At 38.1% G+C, this 20297-nt stretch overlaps 2 protein-coding genes across 5 annotated transcripts; one reads left to right on the top strand and one right to left on the bottom strand.

The window, feature by feature from the left end:
* Positions 1 to 2093: 2093 nt before the first annotated feature.
* On the top strand, positions 2094 to 8012 carry LOC121912695 (G1/S-specific cyclin-E2-like). Of its 3 annotated transcripts, none has more exons than XM_042435024.1 (12): positions 2094 to 2177; positions 3178 to 3209; positions 3322 to 3379; positions 3488 to 3538; positions 3621 to 3766; positions 3857 to 3992; positions 4718 to 4864; positions 5129 to 5224; positions 5341 to 5475; positions 5868 to 5979; positions 6329 to 6486; positions 7140 to 8012. In XM_042435024.1, the coding sequence occupies exons 1-12, from the start codon at positions 2100 to 2102 to the stop codon at positions 7218 to 7220; spliced, it is 1230 nt and encodes a 409-aa protein (XP_042290958.1). In that variant the 5' UTR covers positions 2094 to 2099; the 3' UTR covers positions 7221 to 8012. The 3 variants fall into 3 exon arrangements, with proteins under 3 accessions (XP_042290958.1, XP_042290959.1, XP_042290961.1); XM_042435025.1 differs by lacking the exon at positions 2094 to 2177 and adding an exon at positions 2184 to 2334; XM_042435027.1 differs by lacking the exon at positions 2094 to 2177 and adding an exon at positions 2547 to 2598.
* ints8 (integrator complex subunit 8) lies at positions 7622 to 19610 on the bottom strand. Of its 2 annotated transcripts, none has more exons than XM_042434990.1 (28): positions 19534 to 19610; positions 18051 to 18189; positions 17645 to 17819; positions 17351 to 17491; positions 16890 to 16961; positions 16645 to 16696; positions 16212 to 16391; positions 15936 to 16043; positions 15628 to 15780; positions 14944 to 15044; positions 14572 to 14713; positions 14246 to 14316; positions 13779 to 13954; positions 13551 to 13681; positions 12888 to 12998; positions 12484 to 12688; positions 12154 to 12275; positions 11257 to 11441; positions 11074 to 11107; positions 10628 to 10687; positions 10422 to 10483; positions 10204 to 10322; positions 9331 to 9434; positions 9073 to 9123; positions 8900 to 8973; positions 8756 to 8820; positions 8530 to 8573; positions 7622 to 8165 (listed from the first exon to the last, which is right to left on the bottom strand). In XM_042434990.1, the coding sequence occupies exons 1-28, from the start codon at positions 19540 to 19542 to the stop codon at positions 8049 to 8051; spliced, it is 3003 nt and encodes a 1000-aa protein (XP_042290924.1). In that variant the 5' UTR covers positions 19543 to 19610; the 3' UTR covers positions 7622 to 8048. The 2 variants fall into 2 exon arrangements, with proteins under 2 accessions (XP_042290924.1, XP_042290925.1); XM_042434991.1 differs by having other exon boundaries at positions 19435 to 19572.
* Between the last annotated feature and the right edge of the window lie 687 nt (positions 19611 to 20297).

The following is a 20297-nucleotide window of genomic DNA, read 5'->3' as shown; positions in this document are numbered from 1 at the left end:
GTCATCTATGATACATCATGAGTCATATGCTGTGAAGTGTTTCAATACTCAGTCATGAGTAGAGCATTTACAGTCATAATTATCTTAAAATTACCAAACTACTATATTATAAATAGCACTATTTAATATGATTTTTGTATGGCATTAATCATATTACATTAGGGTTCAGTCATTTGACTCTAATGATGTTAGTTGTTTTAAGGTCCATTTCTGTTGCTTGTTTGTTTGTTTATTTGTTTTTTCATGTAAGGAAATAATAACATCAACACAATATGTGGTGTCATGTAAACAGTCTTTTTATCATATTAAAACTAATAAGGATTTAAGGACTGTTTCACGCACAATAAATCAGCCAGGTGACGTAAAACAACTTTTAACCAGCTGGGGGCGACATTGCCTCAGGTCTGACATGAAAATCTTGAGCAAAAAGGTGGGAAGTACAGTAATGATTAGGCTATCAACAAGATTTGTTTTGTTTGTGAGTCAATTCAAATGACAAACATGATGGACAAACTACATGAAACCACAAGCAAGCGGTAAGATGAAGAGGTTATTTAAAACTTTTTCTGGAAATTGGGGGGGGGGGGGGGGGGGGGGGGTTATCAGCCTTGGGAGAGTTGACTATATACAGTTACAATGTACCTGTGGGTGGTATTTTAGAAGCTGATTACATCATTTTACTTAAACTGGAATACCTTTAGGCTAAAAAAAGAAAAAAGAAAGAAAGAAAATATTCAGTATCAATAATTATTCCTGGCAGGATACAGAAGGCCTTGAATTTAGAATTTACACCTTAATGTTTAGAAATAACAACTGAATAAATAAAGTATGAAAATCCAAACCAGCAGACACTTAATATGTTTTTGTCCTCAGAAATGGATGGATCCTGTCTACAGCACTGCTTTTAAGACATCATTGCTTTTATACATACTTTTCATTCTGCCAAGTGTATGAAATACTTATGGCTCCAATGACAAGTAAAGCTAATTCAAATCTAAATATGGGATAAATTTATGAACTTAATCAGTTTTAACTAGTGTGGGTACAGGTGTAGTCAAAACCTTCAAAGGCCTTTTTTTCCCCCAGTACAAGACAATCCTGACATCTAGTCAGACATTGACTTGCTTACAAACATACCAGGGGGACTAAAGGACAGAAAAAAGAAATAGTTAAATAAATATCTTGTAAAGCTTAGAGGAGTTATATGTTTTAACAGACAGGTTTTTTTGTTCATACATTCAGATATAGAGAAAATGTGTTGTTAGATATGGACAATCAGCTCTGAAAAGTTTGGCCTTTTGCTTAGGAATTTTAATTTGTGAATATAAAACTTGGTCAAAATAGTAAACAAATTATTTAGATAAAACTGAGAGCAGAGATACCTGTCATAGTCAGTGAATCCAAACAGTACATTTTTTTCCAAAGTAGGCCTAAAGTAAAGTGAGGGTAAATATGATAAGCAATCAATCAAAAATGAGAAAAAATTTACTCCACAGTTGTTTTGTATGTGAGTAAGACCAAAATAAATGTACCAGCGTTTCTCTACATAAAGTATAACTTACATCAATATCTTTCTTCAGCTTATGAAGCACCTTCCGGAGTGTCAAAAGTTCAGGTCTGTGATCTTCATATACAGTCTGTGGTGTGACCTCACAGCTCTGACAGCTCCCTGCTTTGTTTACATGCTGTTCCAGGAGCACGCGCTCACCTCTACTCTCTCTCCTATTGGCTGTCCGGATCTGTAGCCCCGCCCACCAACGGCCGGCCGGAAAAAAACTGACAGAAACCAAAACCTTGTTACAAGATTAACGTTATTGTCATATGTTTTCTGAAATATAAACACTCAGTAAGGGTCGAATAAAATATTATACGTACATTAACAACATTCGCCCTCATAAAACGACTGTTTCTCCGTTTGGTAGCTAGTTTAGTTTAAAAAAAAAAAAACTCCTCTTGAAGCATTGAGGCTGTTGAAACTGATGCAAAGGTATACAAAAAAGATACCGAAAACATAATTACAGATTATCACCTTTAGTTTAAGCGTCTCTTTAATTAAAAAAATGTATTTAAATGGTTTAGGGTTGGGAGTATTTACACACATGCGCAATATGCCGCAAACGCGCATTTGGTGGCGCCAGCGCCAACTACAAATGTTACTGACTTACAACACGGACAGGGTAAGCTGCTCATATCACTGCTCCTGCAAAGAGAACTACGCTTTTAGCTCAGTATTTTAGTACTTTTGCACTTCTGAACCTTTTCAAAGTCGTTCGTAAGCAGGAGTTTATAGCTTAAAGATCCACTTTAAGCTGCAAGTTGCTCGTTATTTTGTCGGTGAGTTTAATAAACTCGGTTGTTGTCGAACTCGTTTTATCGTTGTGTTTAGCTAAGTTAGCTAACTCTAGCCGGCTAATGGTGGTGTTTAGTTGACAGAGAGAGCGGGGAAACACAGTTTGCGTCTTGTGAGCTTTAATTAGTGAGTTTGAGCTTTTGGCTGCTGCAGGAAGTTGAGTCCAGGATCCTTTGCAGGAATCTGTTCCTGTGTGGTGACCGGGTAAATTGGATGATAATGCATCTGAATCCTGATCAAACTTACTGGTAAAAGCGCAGAAATGGTCAAATAAACAAAAACGAACGACTTGTGTAATAGTTGATGATGATAATGTGGCTTTCCGTTAACGTTACTGTTGAATTCAAAGATTGTATCTGTGATAGTTTGCACAAAATGTCCTCCCTGGGCCTTTGTGTTGTTGCTGCATTAAAGGGAGCATTTGGAGGCTTTCATTCACTGCCTCTGTGCTGTTCTTGGTCTTTTTTGTGTCATGCATTTGCAGCATCGTAAGGTCTGATATGTGTAATATAAAACGTCCGAAACGTGAAATGTTTTAGCAGCAAAGTTTTAGCGGATGGAGGCAGCAGAGCGTGGTCAGTTTACGCGCTCATTAATAATGTTGGCGCGTATTATGAGGTCTGTAACAGCTGCATGATACATGTTGCATGAAACAAGGCGGGGTCATCGCTCTTTGTGGCTTTTCTTAGAATGAAAGTGTGTTTTATGCAATCCTAGACAGCTACAGCTGGTGGTTTCGCCATTTCCATCTGACGGCTAACTTCCTGCTTAGTTGTTCAATACATACTAACTAGTTTTTGCACATTTATCTGCTTTTTTTGTTACAGACAAAATCAGCCATAACCATGACAAGACGAAGGTAATGAACTTTTTTTTTGTTGCTTTATCAAGTATTAATGTATGTGCATTGGCTGAGTTGTTGATATAATAGCTTTTAGCTCCATTTTGAGATCAGTTCTGTGTTTCTGCAGTGGTCGCCTGCAGAAAAGATCTGAAATTGCACCTGGGCAGAAATGCAAAGCAACCAAGGTAAGAGCCCTTACAAATCATTAATTTAAGAGGTTTAATAAGTGATTATACAGGCAAGCATTTTTTGATGGTCTGACATACAACTTACAACTTTTTTTTTTTTTTCAGCAAAGCAACAGAAAAAAGGTTCAGCCCCTGTCAAAGCTGCAGTGTGAGAAGGTATAGTTATAGTGCAGTTTGCTATTCATAGCTATTTGTTTGTAATTTATTTGGCACTGAGTTTTCTCACTTCCGTTTTCAGAACCAGCTGGTGCTTGAAGGTGTCTCCAAGCCTTGTGTTCTCATTGAGATGCCTGAGAAGGTAGTGAGGGACGACTTTGAGTCCGGCTATATAGTTCTCACTTCCAGTGATTCTTCTGTCCGGCCGTCTCCTCTTCTTCATCTTGGGTGATTATCACACATTATTCAGCCATGGTTTGACTCACGTTAAAGCCCGCAGTCACAGTTTTAATAGAAAAGCTGCTCTGAATGTTACAGACGGGGATCTTCAGACGATGTGTGGGTGAAGATGGTCGGTAAGGAGCAGTGTTACAGACACAGCAAGAGTTTCATGCAGAAGCACCCGAGAATACAACCCAGAATGAGATCCATCCTCCTCGACTGGCTAATTGAGGTACTTTTTCGTCTGTGTTTCACATTTATCTCTCACATGCTTCAATAAGTGACTGTGTTTCTATACTTAAACTGGAGTGATTGTTTTTCAAGAATGCTTTGAGGTGAATTAAATTTTATTTTTGTCTGATAGCAGTGTTGTAAATGTAATGTACAAAACTAGATGAATCTATTGCTCCAACCAAATTATTATTAGCTTGTCTTTGACCTCTATTAGTACATGTTTTAGGCATTTGGTATACAGTATTTAAGACAAAATTCTGTATAAACATCATTAGGGCTGCAACTAACGATTATTTTTATTATCAATAAATCTGCTGATTATTTCCTCAATTCATCTTTTAGTCAATTAAATGTTTTGTTTAATTGTGAGAAAGTGACATTCACAATTACACAGAGCTGACAGTGGTGTCTTTTTAATTAGCTTGTTTTATCTGACCAACAGTCCAAAACCTTAATATAGATAGAAAATATTCAATTTATTGTCATACATGACAGTAAATTGACAACTGGAGAGAGAGAGAATTTGCCATTTTTGCTTGAAAAATGACTGAAACGATGAATCAATTATCAAAATGGTGTTATTTTCACTTTTTGTAGCTTTGATACATGACGGTATCATTTTCTCACCACAAGTTCAGCTGAAGCTATGACAAATATTAAAAGTACTTAAGTTCAGATTAAAATATATATATTGTCAATGGTGTTTTGTTTTGTTTTTTTTAGGTGAGTGAGGCGTACACCCTTCACCGGCAGACCTTCTACCTGGCACAAGACTACTTCGACCGGTTCATGCTGACACAGGACAACATTGAAAAGGGCATGCTGCAGCTCATCGGGATAACTTGTCTATTCATAGCATCAAAAATGGAGGTAAGGAAGAAAAAAGGAAGGTATCAGGTCTCGTTTTCTCAAAATCACTCTGAAGATTAAACAAATCTGTGACCAGAGAGACTTTCACTTCAACAGCAGATTTCAGTACACTTGTGAAATATCACACTTAAACACAACAGTTAGTTTAGATCTTTTTTTCTGCTTAGTGGAAGCAGTACATAGAAAATATCTTATTTATATGACTGTGCATGTTGAAGAAGTGGAGTTTTTAGTCATGGTGCTGTTTTTCTTTCTTCCTTGTAGGAAGCCTGTCCTCCCAAACTCTCACAGATGGCGTACGTGACTGCTGGCACCTACTATGAACACGAGATTCTTCAAATGGAGTTAATCATTTTGAAGGTAAATCTGTCAAAAGAGTGTCTGTATATGTGTCTCAGTACATATTTTATCAGTTTTTTTTAATAATTAATCAATGAGAAAACTTTAATTTTCGCATATTTGTACTCGTTTTACAGGCGTTATGTTGGAACCTCTGTCCCGAAACCGCTGTGTCGTGGCTGAAGCTTTACTTCCAGATGGCATCAATGAACTCCGACTCTGACCTGCTCGAGTCGCAGTTTCCACAGGACACATATGTACAGATGACACGAGTAGGTGTTTTGAATGGCACTCTTTTTTTTAAGCATACGCACTGACACAAACCTCAAAATTTACCAGAGATGAGTCAACACTTGTCTTACACAGTCACAACAAAAATGAAACCTTGAAAGGGTTTTTTTTCTTTAAGAGCTATTGTTTTGATTTCATGTTGTTGCAGAACCTTCACATCAAGATACTTTCTCTCCCGATTCTTTATAACCACCCTCATGTGAAATTACATGACTGTCTCAGTACTTTTTCACTTTTGGCAATGAGTCACTTGTTGATGTTCCCGTTATCTGGTCATTAACCAAAGAAAAAATTAAAAGCACTTCCATCCAATTTGGCTCATGACTCATGTTCACTGTTGTTTTTCTTGTGTTTTTTTTTTTTTTTTTTCTAGCTTTTAGATCTGTGTATCCTCAACATAAACTCACTGGACTTCCAGTATCGAGTGTTGGCCGCTTCGGTCTTGTGCCATTTCATTCAACAGGAAGCGGTTGAAAAGCTCTCAGGTAAGGAAGTTGAGATTAATTTAAAATGTGTGTGTAAATTTGAAAAGCCTTTTGATATAACACCAGCTCAATATCTGGGTGAAAATTGGACCAGACAGAGCAGAGGTGTCTATTATAGTATTTATTTAAGTCAATCAAGAAATCAGGTTTTGGTTTTGTGCTCTTTGTGGTCTTTGTATCAAAGCCATAAACCCAAACCATTAAGCCACGTCATTATCACTTATTGTCTGAGCTGTGATTGAATTATACAGTATTACATGAAGTAAAGCAGGTTTTTTTCTAGTACATGTAATCGTGGCCATCTGAGATCTTCAAACTAAGCTTTCTTTGTGTTTTTAATTGTGCTCAGGTCTGTCAAAAGATGCCATCCAGCCGTGTGTCAACTGGATGGCCCCCTACGTAGAGTCGGTGAGCCGGTTCGGCAGAGCGACACTGCGGGATTTCGCCAGAGTAAAGTCAGAAGACCGACACAACATCCAGACGCACACAGACTACATGACCATGCTGGTTAGTGTTTTCTTATTCTGACTGTTGATATTAAGTTGAGGATGATATTTTTGATATTTGCCACTGACAAGCTTTCATAAAGCCTAATGGATGGAAGCTGTAGTTATGTAATGCCATGTAAATTTGTGTCTTTAGCTTTAAGTTTCTACAGTACTACATACTAATTTAGATTATAATAGGTAACCTACCTACCTGGTAACATGTTTGAGCTTTCCAGAAACCCTTAATTCTGTATGTCTTAGTATAGGACTGATCTTGTTTGATTGGTATTAATTGACTGTGATAAATGTTATTTGGTTTCAATAAGCTTCTGTATTTGGCGTTTTGGGTGTGTTGAAAGTGTACTAATGAGTGTGTAGAAGTGGCTAAAAGATTTATTTCCTTTTTGAAACTAAAATATGTTTTTGTGCAGCGCTCTGCCCTCATTGGCTGAGAACAGGAAATTGAATTTTGTTCGTACAAACCCTTTACACGAGGACGAAGCAATATTTGTTTCATTTGATTTATTGACAAGGACTGTCTTTAGTGAGCTGAATCCCTATTTTAAAGGAAAAAGTAAAAAACACATTAGTAGCTATTTAAAGAATCTGAACTGTTGTCCACAAGTTATCATCGGTTCCTGACTTCTTTTTTTTTTTTTTTTTATCTTTTAGGAGGACATTAATCAACAAGAGGTAAACAGCCAGTTCCCCACTCCTCCCAACAGCACAGAGAAAACACTCTGCACACACTGAATTACAAGATGACTGATGTGAGTGTGAACGAAGACGACACAGGGTTGAATTTCTCACAAAGACAGACTCTTGTTTACTGGAGACGCCTGCCAGTCAAAGAGACGACTGTTAACAGGAATACAGAGTCTGACGGAAGGTTGTTTCTCACCCTGCTGATGTGAGAGATCTGTCACTGAATGCATTATCCAGGACAATGTGCCTGTATTTTAAAGAATCTTGGCCAAAGCTTTTTGTCCAGAACTTTTTAGCATTTTTTTTTAGCAAGTAACTGGGTGCTTTTGATTCAGAAAAGAAAAATGTTTTTTAAAAAAAAAAAAGTTTCCAAGTTTGCTTTAAGTTATGATTTCCAAGAAATTACTTTGCATTACTGAATGTGATGTGCGATTGTTTACTTTTTGTGCATATTAAATATGTTCATAGCTAACAGGTAACGTTAAATGCTTCGGAGTATGACTGTATAATATGAGTATAGTGCAGCTACTTCTCCTGTCAACCAGATTGTCTGATTATGAAACTTTGAAATATGAAATGTTCTGTATGAGTCTGCACTTCAGGTGACTTTATTCAACACTGGTGAATAAAGTACAGACTCTTGTAGTTCATTCATATTGCTCAGTTTTCTTTATGCTATTATAAACAAGGCATTTTGTGACTCAGGGCAATGGATAGTCTGTGATTTTACTCATTTTAAGAATTCATCACAAATGATTACGAGTGTACAAATGAGCTACTATTTATTTAGAAATGTATTTTCTACTGCAAAATAAAAATGTACATTGCCACACCCCCCCCCCCAACAGTCTGACAGTGGTTCCTTCTTTTTTTCTACTAGAAATACAGCTTGGCCATCGCCTGCAGAAATCTCTTCTTCCTTTTCTGTGCAGCCAGCTGCAACACTTCCTCTGGGTTACTGGTGTTCAGCTCCGTCTGTCCGATCGCTTTTATCTGAGGAAAAACATGTTAGAAATTATTTGAGATTAAACACGAGCAGGTTGAAATTGGACTGAAAATGGGGTTGAAAAAAACTGTTTTTAGATTTCTGGTTGAAATAAATAAATAAACCCTGATTTAACAGCATTTAAACTGCTATATATCAGTGTGAATTAGGTCTCACGTGCTGTATACATTGAAATATTATTTATATACTTTTCAACCACATTTAGGTTAGTGTTGACCATGTTTTTTTGATTGAATCAGTGTTTACTGTGCTGTTACTAGAACTGTTTATTCATCACAAATCATTGACATATTTTAACCATATTTAATAAAAGTAAAACCCAATATTCACTCCTGCACTTGAACTACTCACCGCTATTTGTCTTTTTTCAGTTTCACCTCGTTTGTGGTGAATATCTGATAACACAGTTAAGGGAGAAAAAAGTAAATACTGAAGATAACAATATGAAGAGTTAATGTAGTATTAAGACTAGCTGGAGGCTATGAAAAGTTTAAATAAAACAAAAACATTTCTTAGACTGAAGATGACTGACGTGGTTTTATTTTTCCTTATTATGAGTAATTAACAGCAAGGATACGTGTGAGGTATTCCAGGATGGTGACGTCCCAGATGTAGTCGTAGAACGAGTCCATGGCGTCGTGGCTGATACAAGATATTGCAAACGTTAACAACAGTGATCTTCATCGGTGGTTACTGATCAATGTGTCATGTGACCTCATACCTGTTCTGCTCTTGAAGAGCCTTGAACGCCGTCATGTAGTCCACTTCTCTGAGAAACTGGCAGAGAACAGCAACCTTGATGGGAAGTAGAGAAGTCATTTCTATTTTAACACTGAAGACGGCACTTAAAGAATGTGAAATTTACTAAATCAAATGTTTTGTTTGACCTCTGACCTGTGTGTGGCAGTTCATCATCGAACAGCACTTGATCATCCTCTTTAGGACCTGAAAAGAATGTAAAACAGTGGGCTCGTTTGATGTTTTATGATTGTAATTTGCTCACAGAATACATCTTACGTTCTAGTGTTTTTAACCTTTTTAACTGTAGAAATTAATCCTAAGTCCGTGTGGAAGAGCTGTTCATCAGCTCATCGTGGAACGAGGTTGAACGTTTTATTAGTTACAGTATTGAGAGCGGCCTGTGTGATCTACCTGGTCGGTGTAAACGTCAGGTGGTACGGCTTTGGTGAAGAAGTCGGAGCACACGGCTCCAGCCTGGAGGTAAAGGTTCAGTGCAGCAGAGTACTGATTGGTCACTACAGACACAGAGAGAGCGAGAAACCAATTTAACACACACATCTGGTTAATTGTTGTGTTTTTCTTCTGTAGCAGCCAGATGTTAATGCGCCTAACGTTGACAGTAACCTGTTTTTCTTTGTTATGTGGTTGCACGCTGTCAGGAGATGTTCACCCTCTGTGAACTACTAATGAGAGACTGGTGTGACAGTGGATCGTGCTGCAGGAAGCTGTTGACGAGTTTCAGTCAGCACCATCAGACCTGTGATAAACACTGTTGCTACTGCTAGTTACAGTAAAGCCACATGAGGCTAATTCATTGTAGTTGACTTAACTACACTAGCTTGAAATTCATCACCTCATAATGAGCAAGAGTCACTTAAATTATTAACCTAAATTATTTTGTAATTGGTTAATCCGTCTATCAATTTTCAGCTATTTAACAGAGTCCAGGTCAATTGATTAATAATATTACAAGATATTATTGTTGTACACAGCTGGGAAGTACTGACAAAAATGTGTTTAAATGTCAATAAATTCATATAAGTAATTGTAACTGTTTTTCCATCAATCTTTGAGCAGTATGGCTGTGAAAAAGGACCTAAATTGCACTCTTATGTGGTATTTAAAAGGTCTTTAAAACGTCTAAAATGTGATTTTGCAACTGCTACTTGACCCGAGTTTGCAGAAACCTCACTGATGAAATACTGCAGGCTGAACAGGAGAAAACCAAATGTTGTGTAGAATCATTAAAGCTCAAAGACTTTAGATGCTTCCGATGCTTCGTACCGAAGTAGATGTCGGCCTGTGTGATGAGCCAGGACTGGTTGTTGGGGTTCAGGGTGAGAGCGTAGGACACCAGCTCTTTGACCGTCACTGCTACAGCCTCCACATCCACTGCCTGTATGCTGATAGACACACATCATCATCATCATCATTATCATATTTACCTTTTTAAGTTGATGTGTAAAATAGCAAGAATTAATATGTAGTGTATTTGTTCTTACTTAGGAAGAGAAGATGGCCAGATGGAGAGGTGCTCTGCTGTCACTTCATTTACAATATCATCCTGAAGAAGAGGAAAACATTGATCACGCTCGCTGAGAGGTTAATGAAGCACCATTTTAGAGTCTGAAGTGTGTGTTATTATAGTGTTACTATAGTGTATTGTTCAAAATCCAATAATTTAACATCATTCAAAGTTGAGACATACCCGCACGATGCTGTGGAGCCTCACAAACAGTGAGATGAGGGTTGTCAGCACCAGCGGCTCCTGTGAGGAAATAACATGAAACTTGTTACCTTTTGTATCATGAACACCTTGTCTAATGACGCACCGCTGCTAGGGCTGCGACTATCATTATTTTTTATTAAATATTACTCTTTCTATCATGTTCATGATTAATTGATGAGTTGTTTGGGATATAAAATATCAGAAAATGGTGAGAGATGACAATCACTGTTTCCCAAAGTCCAAGATGCAACCTAAAATGTCTTCTTTTGTCCCGACCAGCAGTCAACTACCCAAAGATATTCAATTTACTATCATAGACAACTAAAGAAACCTGAAAATATTCACATTTAAGAAGCTGCAACCAGAGAAATTAATCATTCCAACTGTTTCCACGGTGGGTTTTGTTTGCCTTATTGTGTACTTACTCTGAGTTTCTTGATGAAAGTGATGAATTTACTCCTAAATGGGTTAAATAAACAAAAAGAACATACCAGAAATAGCATTACTCTTTCACACTGTACACTGCACATTGTACTCAAGTTTTCATTTTTCTAAAACATGTAAAAACCATAAAACATTAGGAGAAGTATTAATATACATGTTTGTACCTGTGCAGGATGCCCATAGAGGACTCTCTCTGTTTAATGAGGCCCACTCGACCATCATTGTTCCTCTTGTGCTGGATGGACACGCTGCAGATCTGCACCACAACGTCCCAGAGCTCCTTGGCAGTGCGTCGGCTCTCTTTAGGACCTGGGAGCTCTTTGCATGTGGAGGCCAGGAGCTGACCAAGCTAGAAACAGGGGGGGCAAATGAAAACCACAGCAGGTCTCAACTGTGTCAACCATGTCAGACCCATCATCCTTACAAACTCGCTATTTGAACCCATAGATTTACTTTGAATTCTCATGGAGATGCCAAAGTTTCCAAAGGTGCCAAATATGTCCTTGTGAATTACTGGGAACTGGTATAAAATCATGCACAATACTTAATAATAATCGTGTGGCTTACACAACTTGATGTAAATATGTTTCTCTATCTTGAAAGCTACTTTAAGCGGAAAATCTGAGTTCAAGAAGTTCATTTTGAACCACGTCTGCCTGTGTGTGTTGATATTCAAGGGAATTTAGATACTGTGTTTTGTTGCCGATTACAGCAGCTGGCTACATCTTGTCAGAATAAATCAACTTTATTGAAGATTTTATGAGTTCAGTGAGCTCATAACAGCAGAGCATACAAAGATTTAAGTCCCTCAGGGACATTTAAATCAAACTTTATGCTTCCTGTGGACCCAGGGAAGACTAGCGACCAATTTGTGGAAGCTAATAGGGATCCAAATAAAGAATAAAAAAATAATAAGACATATTTAACTATTTTGTAACCTACAAAAATGTTTCCTGGACCAGTAACCTGAAAGATGCTCGTAGAATCAAGTGTAAGAAACAATGATAGTATTTATCTGCTACAAGGAGGCTGTAAAGTGATGAACAACAGAGATATGTTACCTTGATGTACGGGTTGTTCATGACCAGAGACGGTGGCACCTGCAGAGTCAGGTAGTCGTTCTCCCTCCAGTTCAACATGAAGGCGACACACTCCTCTCCCACCACCTGACGAAGAGGCAGATCTGGAGACAAAAAATACAAGGATACTCAAACATTTAGAGCATCTGAAGAGCTGATACTGTTTAAACTACTTTAGGCTGCTGAGTTAAATGTAAAAATATTAGGAACAGCTTTTATATACTGACTAGCTTTGACAAAACCAGAAGTTTTGAACAAATTACAGGCGAGTGCAGATCAGGTAATGACTCCACACTGTCACCATCCACTCACCATGAATCCTCATCTCTAGGTACCCCCTGACTCTGCTGACCAGGTCGGGGGGCGGTCGCTCCTTGCTGCCTTCGGCCGCCATTGCCTCGTGTGCACGGACCTCCAGCAGCAGCATCTCGTTCAGCATCACCTGCCTCAGCTTCGGGGAGAACTCAGTAACCAGCTCCAGGCAGGCGGAGAAAAGCTGCCGTGCGTGGACAAAGTCCTGAGACAACAGAAAAACATCATTATTATCATTCTATGTGATATCCATAACATAAAACAACCTTTACCAGTCAGTAACTGTCCAACTTTTTAATTAGTTGTAATAATTTAGATGCATAACTGAAGAAGAAAATTCCTCTTATCATGAAATGTATTTCTGAAATAAGTTACAATTTTGAGCACTGATAATGTAATCATACCTTTATTGATATGCAGTGGAGGCCTTTGGCCATGAGGATGTAAACCAGGTCCTTGGTCAGGTTGTCTTTAATACCAAGGATCACGTTGATGTAGTCTGGAGGAACCTCCCACTGAACACACACACACACACACACACACACAGAAAATGATGTTTTAATTGTGTCAGTATGTCTTTTTCATTATATCTGATAAGGAAGTGATATTGCATTTTCCAGTAACTCTTCACTTTAAGTCCCCCTATTTAGCATTTATAAGCAGTACATTAACAGTTATTAAATGTTTATAACACACTATAATGCAGTTGTTATCAGATATAAGTGTTTATTAATGTAGTTGTCAACAACTATACCTCCTCCTGTGGGCAGAAAAAACTGGATACTGGTAAAAAATATAATGGATGACAGTATCGTAAAATACAGCTGTAATAATATGAAATATGTCTTCATAGGAAATGTTTATGTACACTGTTTAAATAATAATCCTAAATAGGGGCATTAAAGTAAAAGTTAATGTCACCAATTTCCATAATAGGATATAAAATATCTAATACATATATCAAATTCAATATCTAAAATATAAAACTAGAATACAAAATACTGAATATCTGTGATATTAGCACTTGAGTTAATATCTCTTCCACTATCAGTTTGTTGACCTCTGACCTTACTGTTGACCCTCCAGAAGGGTCGTTCGGCCATGCCGTGGAGTTCGATGAGGATCTGCCTGATCCTGCGCGGCTCCAGGGAGAGGATGAGCTGCTGCTCGAGCTGCCCGATGTTCACACTCGCTGAAGCTTTGGAGGAACGAACCAAAAATATACGTGAAGTCACAATCTCAAAGACCTGCTGAAATGTGCCACTGAGCATTTACAACACACACACACTCTGTACCTGGAATGTCATAGAAGGAAGGCAGCGGCTTGGCGCTGAGGTTGATTGTGGCTGACCTCTTCCTCATCTGCTCCACCAGGACCTTCCTCTCCTCCTCCTTCAGCAGCTCCATGAAGAGCTTATGAGACGACACCACAAATACCAGAGACAGATCCTCCAGTCTTTCACACAAAGTCCTGCATGACAAGAATGGTCTCATTTAAAAAAGGTGATTGACACACAGCAGCAGTATGATGTCAAATCACAGCTGTTTAATGAAGAACTCATGCAGACTGAAGAAGATACTGCACATTGATCTGCACCACAGTAGGCTCTGCGATTCCTTAAATTCTAACTAACTAAATTCAGGTTTTATTGTCCCTATATCTAGTACACCAGTGTGTAACGTCACCACATGAACTGTCAGCATATCTCTGCATCCGTTTGTTGTATGTGACAGTAAAGTGACTCTGCTGTATGTCACTCACTTCATAAAATTGGCCATGTTTCTTCTGGATGTTTCTGATGGACGCTCCTTTTCCAATGATCGTGTGCAAACCTGCAAGACCAAGAAAAATCGTATTCAAATTTGCAGCGACATGAAATTTTACCATCACCTGGCAAATCATAAATTACACGTTTAACTCCTCAAACGTCAGCACAGCTTACCCCACATAAAACCTTATTTTCTCCACATCAGGTCTGCTCTTAACTTTTCAAAATCAGAAGGTTTTTTGCTTTATTGCCACAATCACATATAAGTGATTGTTCTGCGCCTTTATTTAAGATATTTAAGGATTTTTGAGCTCTTTACCTCTAAAATGAAGTCCACCATTCGTTTACTGGGCTTAAGAAGCACCTGCTGGAAACGCACGCAGAGGACGTCTCCTTCCAGAGCATCTCGGACAGCGTTGCAAACACACAGCTTGTGGCAAACCTCATCCAGGCCCGTTTCTCTGCACAGAGATAATTCTACTCATTACATGGCTTCTTACCACAGTAATTAATTATCTGATGAGACATATTGATTTAAATGATTTCATTAATACTAAATAATTTGTTATTCATAGATAACCAATGCAAGTAATACCATGTATCAATAGTAGTTACACATTTATAGACCTATAAAAGATAAACACAGTTATGTTTGTATGAGTTCTGGTTTTGGAATGAATTGTCGTCTCACCCTTGTTGGACTTTGTACAGAAACTCCCTGAGAACCGACCGTCTGAAGTGGTTTGGCAAACTGTGTGTCACGTTGTCTTTGATGAAGGCTTCGATGACAGCCTGTAAGAGTGGAAGCAGAATTTATTTACAAGTTCTACGTGATATATAAAAAGTACTACACATAATTAATAAATACCTCCATTTAGTCAAATGTCCTTGTGGTTTGTACTCAATAATCTTCAGTTTACAGCTGGAGCTTTACCAAATGTCACATTACTCATTATTAGGGCTACAACTAATGATTATTTTCATTAGATTAATTTGTAGATTATTTTCATGATTAAATAATTAATCATTGTGTTCATAAAATGATAGAAAATAGTGAAAAAAGCCTGATATTATTTACCAGAGCCAAATGTTATGTCTTTAAATGTCTTACAACCAAACAGTTGAAAACAATAATATTCACTTTACTGTCATGTATGACAAAGAAAAGCATTAAATCACATTTGAGGAGCTGAAACCAGCAAATGTTTTGGCATTTTTCCTTAAAAAAAAATAACTGAAACGATTATTAATTACTCATTAAATTATTTGTATTTGCACCAAGTTCCATCATATCTTTCTCTTCACGTTGTAGTCCCAGATGTATTTTTACATAAACGTTTAGGAGCTTTAATGTCAGTGCAGGATCAGCTCTAACCTGGTAGTTGTGCGTCCTGATCAGACTATTGATCTGATCATAGGTAGAGGACTGGTAGTCAGAGGAGTCACAGTCTCCAGTCAAAGCTTTGCAGGCGTTCCAGTAGCCAGCCAGACGCTTCTCATCCAGGTGAACATGGACCGTCGAGTCCAGCTGAAAGACAAACAGGAATAACTCTGATACTACTGATTTCTTAAAATCCTTATGGGAATAGTTTATTAAATTAAAACAAAACAAATCTGAACATAGTTGAGTTATGAAACTGCCATTTCAAGGTTACAAAGAACAACATGATACAATGAATCTACCTTCTTTAACAGTTCCTTTGTCTGTCTGAAGTGATCTCTGGCTTTTTCAAACGCTGGCTGGTCTGTGCAGCCTTGCTGGAAGAAAATAGCTCCCAAATCATAATGAACCTAAAACAAACCAAGAAAAATTAGACAAATTTTGGTTTCAGCTCATCATGAACTATACAGTCAATTATTTTCAACTGGGACTACATACTAAAATAAAACACAAGGTGCACATTCAGACAATCACACAGATCTGATGCACACACTTATCTGGATTAATTGTCCACCGACCTGACAGTGTAACTCATCAGCACTGATGCGAAGCCCTGCGGTCGAGGACTCCGTCTCTCCGTTGGCAGCGGCATCAGCAGCCAGCAGATCCAGAGTCCTCAGTGTGTGAACATAGAAGTCTTTCTTCAGCTGCAGAGCTCCTTCCAGGACACTGATGGAGTCGGTCGCCTGCTCTTTCAACTGAAGGAATAATGTCATATAAGAAGAGAGAAACAGTGTCAGTGATGTACAAGACAAACTCTTAAAATCTCACACTATAGGGATTATTAGAAAAGGTGATTTGATGAAATGTTGTTCATTCAAACCTTTATAAAATCAAGGTTATCACTGAAATGACTCTAAAACATGGATAAAATGTTATTCAACATCAGCAGTGGTCTGAACAGTATATTTGAGGATTTCCACTATATGCATCAAAAACATGTTCACTCACCACAGTGAGGATGTTGTCGGTCATCTCTTTCTCCTGCTGCACAACATTCAACCTGAGACAAACCAAAGGAAAATAACTCACTAATGTTCTTTCGTGGACTCAAACTCACCACTTAAAAAAGGCAAATTGGACATTTTGGAGGCTGCACAAAGTTTCAGCTAAACACAAACAAATCTTCTATTTTTTGCTCTGTAAACAACTTGGGCTTATTTGAAATATGAAGGAAAAAAATGAGCAGAATGTACATGTTCATCTGGTGAGGTCCCGGTTTGGTCTGTTTCTCTGGAAAGCTGCTCAGCACGATGGTTCTGATGGCCCTTTGACACAAGAAAAAACAGACATATAGGGTCAAAATTTTTGTTGTACCACACTGATTGGATGTATCACCAGCAATTTATGTACTCAACTGATGCTTAAACGGCCAAGTTAATCAGAATAACCATGCAAAGTTTTTGTCCTGGTGAATCAGTGCTCTACGATGTACTTTGATGGAAATCAGGATGTGGAAATTTGTTGCATTTCTGTCTCCTTCTACTATTATCTGTCTACAAAAGTATCAAATCTAAAAACCAGATGTCAAAAATTATATCAGTTTATATGAATGTGTGAATTGTTATTTAACAAACAATTATTTGACAACAATTGTGTCTGATTGGGTCTGTCTGACCTCACAGTTTTATGTCTGTTGTCCTGGTGTTTCACTCACCAGCGGTTGTAGATGATAACAGCCATGGCCGTGGTAGGAGGCAGAGTGGACAGATCCAGGTCCACATGTTTCACCCCTGGCGGTACTTTGCTCACACACAGGAGCTCGTTCAGTAACATATTTAACACTGGAATGGTCAAGCTGGCAGGGAAGAAGGATAGATTATTACACCCAGTGAGGTAACAGGCTGGGTAACATAACAGAGAGCCTCAAATCTTCAGGTACAGACATTAATCGCAGTTAAGACATACTGTTGATTTTAAATTAAAAGCCTCAACACACACACACACTCACCCTTTCTCAAGTAAATCAAGATCCCATTTCATGTGTGCGGCTACTTTCAGGGCCAGCAGCTTCAGGGTGCGGTTCCTGCGGTTGTCTGCTGGAGGCTGCACCTGATTCTGCTCGTTCACTGAGGGTTTGGATGCCTGCTCCAGGAACTGGATGATCAGCTGCACTGGTGTCGGATCTGTGGAAACACACACACATATGTACTTTATATGGACCAACATGCACACACACCATTTTGTTCCACAGATCTGTGATGTCAGGAGTCATTTGGTATTTTTTTAAGCCAGTTAAAACATATATTTATTAAAAGGAAAAATCTGTATAACACGTTTATGCTTGACATTTTCTTCACTCTGGTTATTATATTGGTAATAATCAGACTGCTGTAAGTGTATAATAAAAGCTGTACCCGGGTTTGACTTCTCCAGGTGTTTCTCCAGCAGGGTGCCGTCCAGAAGGAACTCAAACCAGGAAGTCTGAAGAGGCGTGCTGGGCCGACTGCTGGCCACAGCAGCGACTCGGTCCGCCGCCTCCGCACTCATCCTCCCCTGGTGAACAGTGACACAAATTTACCTCTTACGACATAATAAAACCTGTTTGACTTATGATGTGAAGGGTGATGTGAACAGGGCATCGATGAACATTTCAACAGAGGGCATGTATGAAGTGGACAAAATTTAAAAAATAAGACTGAGGTCAATGCAACTGTTTTATAATAACATCTTGAATAATAAGAGTTGCGCTGCAACAATTAATCGACTGAAGCTAAATTAAAAAAGGCAACTATTTTGACAATCGTCTAATTTTCAGAGTTCTCAAACGTGACAACTCGCTGCATTTCTTGTTCTTACACATTAGTAATAATAATAATAATAATAATAATACAGTTTATTTATACAGAGCTATTAAAAAGGCACTCAAAAACGCTTGACATAGATAAATTAAATGGCAAAACTTAGTTACACACAATAAAATCAAAGCATCAGGAAAGACTTAAAAGTGCAAAAAAATGCATTAAAAGAGAATAACAGACAAAGAAAGACAGTCTCATTAAAGTAGGTCACGCAGTAACATGCACAAGTCATGTACATTATGGTAAATGTAGTACTTCAATTTTGACAATTTTTCTTTGTAGGCAAGTCCGCCAACTTTATGGAAGTGTAATACCAAATCACTAGAGTAACTCTTTTAAACTTGTGATATAAGAATCTGAGATGTCAAATGGTCGTCAAACAGAAGTCGTCAAAATTATACTGTACAAGTACAAGATTCAAGTACAGTACTTGAGTAAATGTACTTACTTTCCAACACTTTGTACACAAATAAATTTGTGTTTAATTTCCTATTTGAAGCACATAACGTTAGCTAAATTCTGTATATATTGTGTACATGCAGTATAGTACAATAAGTGGTTATAGAAGCGGTTAAAATATCTGTATCTCCCAAGGAGGCAAACATTTATACGCGGTGCTGCCTCCATGGCTGGCTAAATAAGTTAGTGAAAGTGGATAGCTAGTTAGCTAATAATGATGTTTTAATTTCATGTAGTGGCCAAGGGGAGCTTTAATTTGTAACTATGCGCAGTCCCGAGTGGGCGGAGATTTCAACTTAGTCCAATGGAACTGTCCGAGTATGACCGACCCAAGGTGGCTCGGGGCTGCCATGGTTACAGAATCAAGCGCACCCCCTCCACTCTCTGTTGTGTCTGAAGCCAGCGGTGTTTGGGCTAACTCTCCGGCTAACTAGCTGAACTCTACAGCCTGGTCCGCGCACTAACGGACGGATTTTCTTACCTTAACAAGCCAAAATGAACAAGCAGAAGATATAAGTGCTAAATGTACAACAAAATCTCCAAAGTGCTGGTGGAGCTACACAGACTGTTTGATTCTCACATAATTCATTCTGCGCTCCGACGTCTTTCCGTCGTAATTCCGGTTCCGCTTCGTCGTCCGGGAGACTCACAGCGGCGCCACATGTGCGCATATTTATATTCTGTGAATGTCTCATTTATGGATATATACATTTATGGTCTCATTCTTATAACTTTTTCATTAATACGTAAGCGCGCACATGCAGACATCTATCGTTAAATGTCTCTGAATATAACATAATTTATGTGCGTAAAAGATAGTTAATTAGCAGTGGTAGAAAGTAACTAAGTACATATTCAAGTACTGTACAGTTTTGAAGTACTTATACTTGAGTATTTCCATTTTATGCTACGTTATACTTCCACTCCACTACATTTCAGAGGGAGATATTGTACTTTCTACTCCACTACATTTATTTGACAGCTTTAGTTACTTTTCAGATGAAGATTTGACACAATGGATAATATAACAAGCGTTTAAAATACAACACATTGTTAAAGATGAAACCAGTGGTTTCCAACCTTTTTGAATTTTGACATCTTACAAAAAGCAGTGTGTAGTCAGTGTCACATTTCAGATGTCAATGAGTTGTTAACAGCTCTACCAAATAGTAATTTTTCCCTCTAAACTTCTCACATGGTTTCATTTCAATAAATGTTCAAATGATCCGATATTTCACCAAAAATAAAAGATTAGAGAAAAAACAGATTTGTGTATCAGAACTTTGTTTTTTCTTCTTTCCTCTCCCATGAATCATCTCACGACCCCTCAGATTTATCTGGTGA

This window comes from Thunnus maccoyii, chromosome 15 (genome assembly GCF_910596095.1).
Source record: "Thunnus maccoyii chromosome 15, fThuMac1.1, whole genome shotgun sequence".
NCBI lineage: Eukaryota > Metazoa > Chordata > Actinopteri > Scombriformes > Scombridae > Thunnus > Thunnus maccoyii.
Note: the sequence above shows the minus strand (reverse complement) of the source record. Positions and strands in the feature narration are given on the sequence as shown.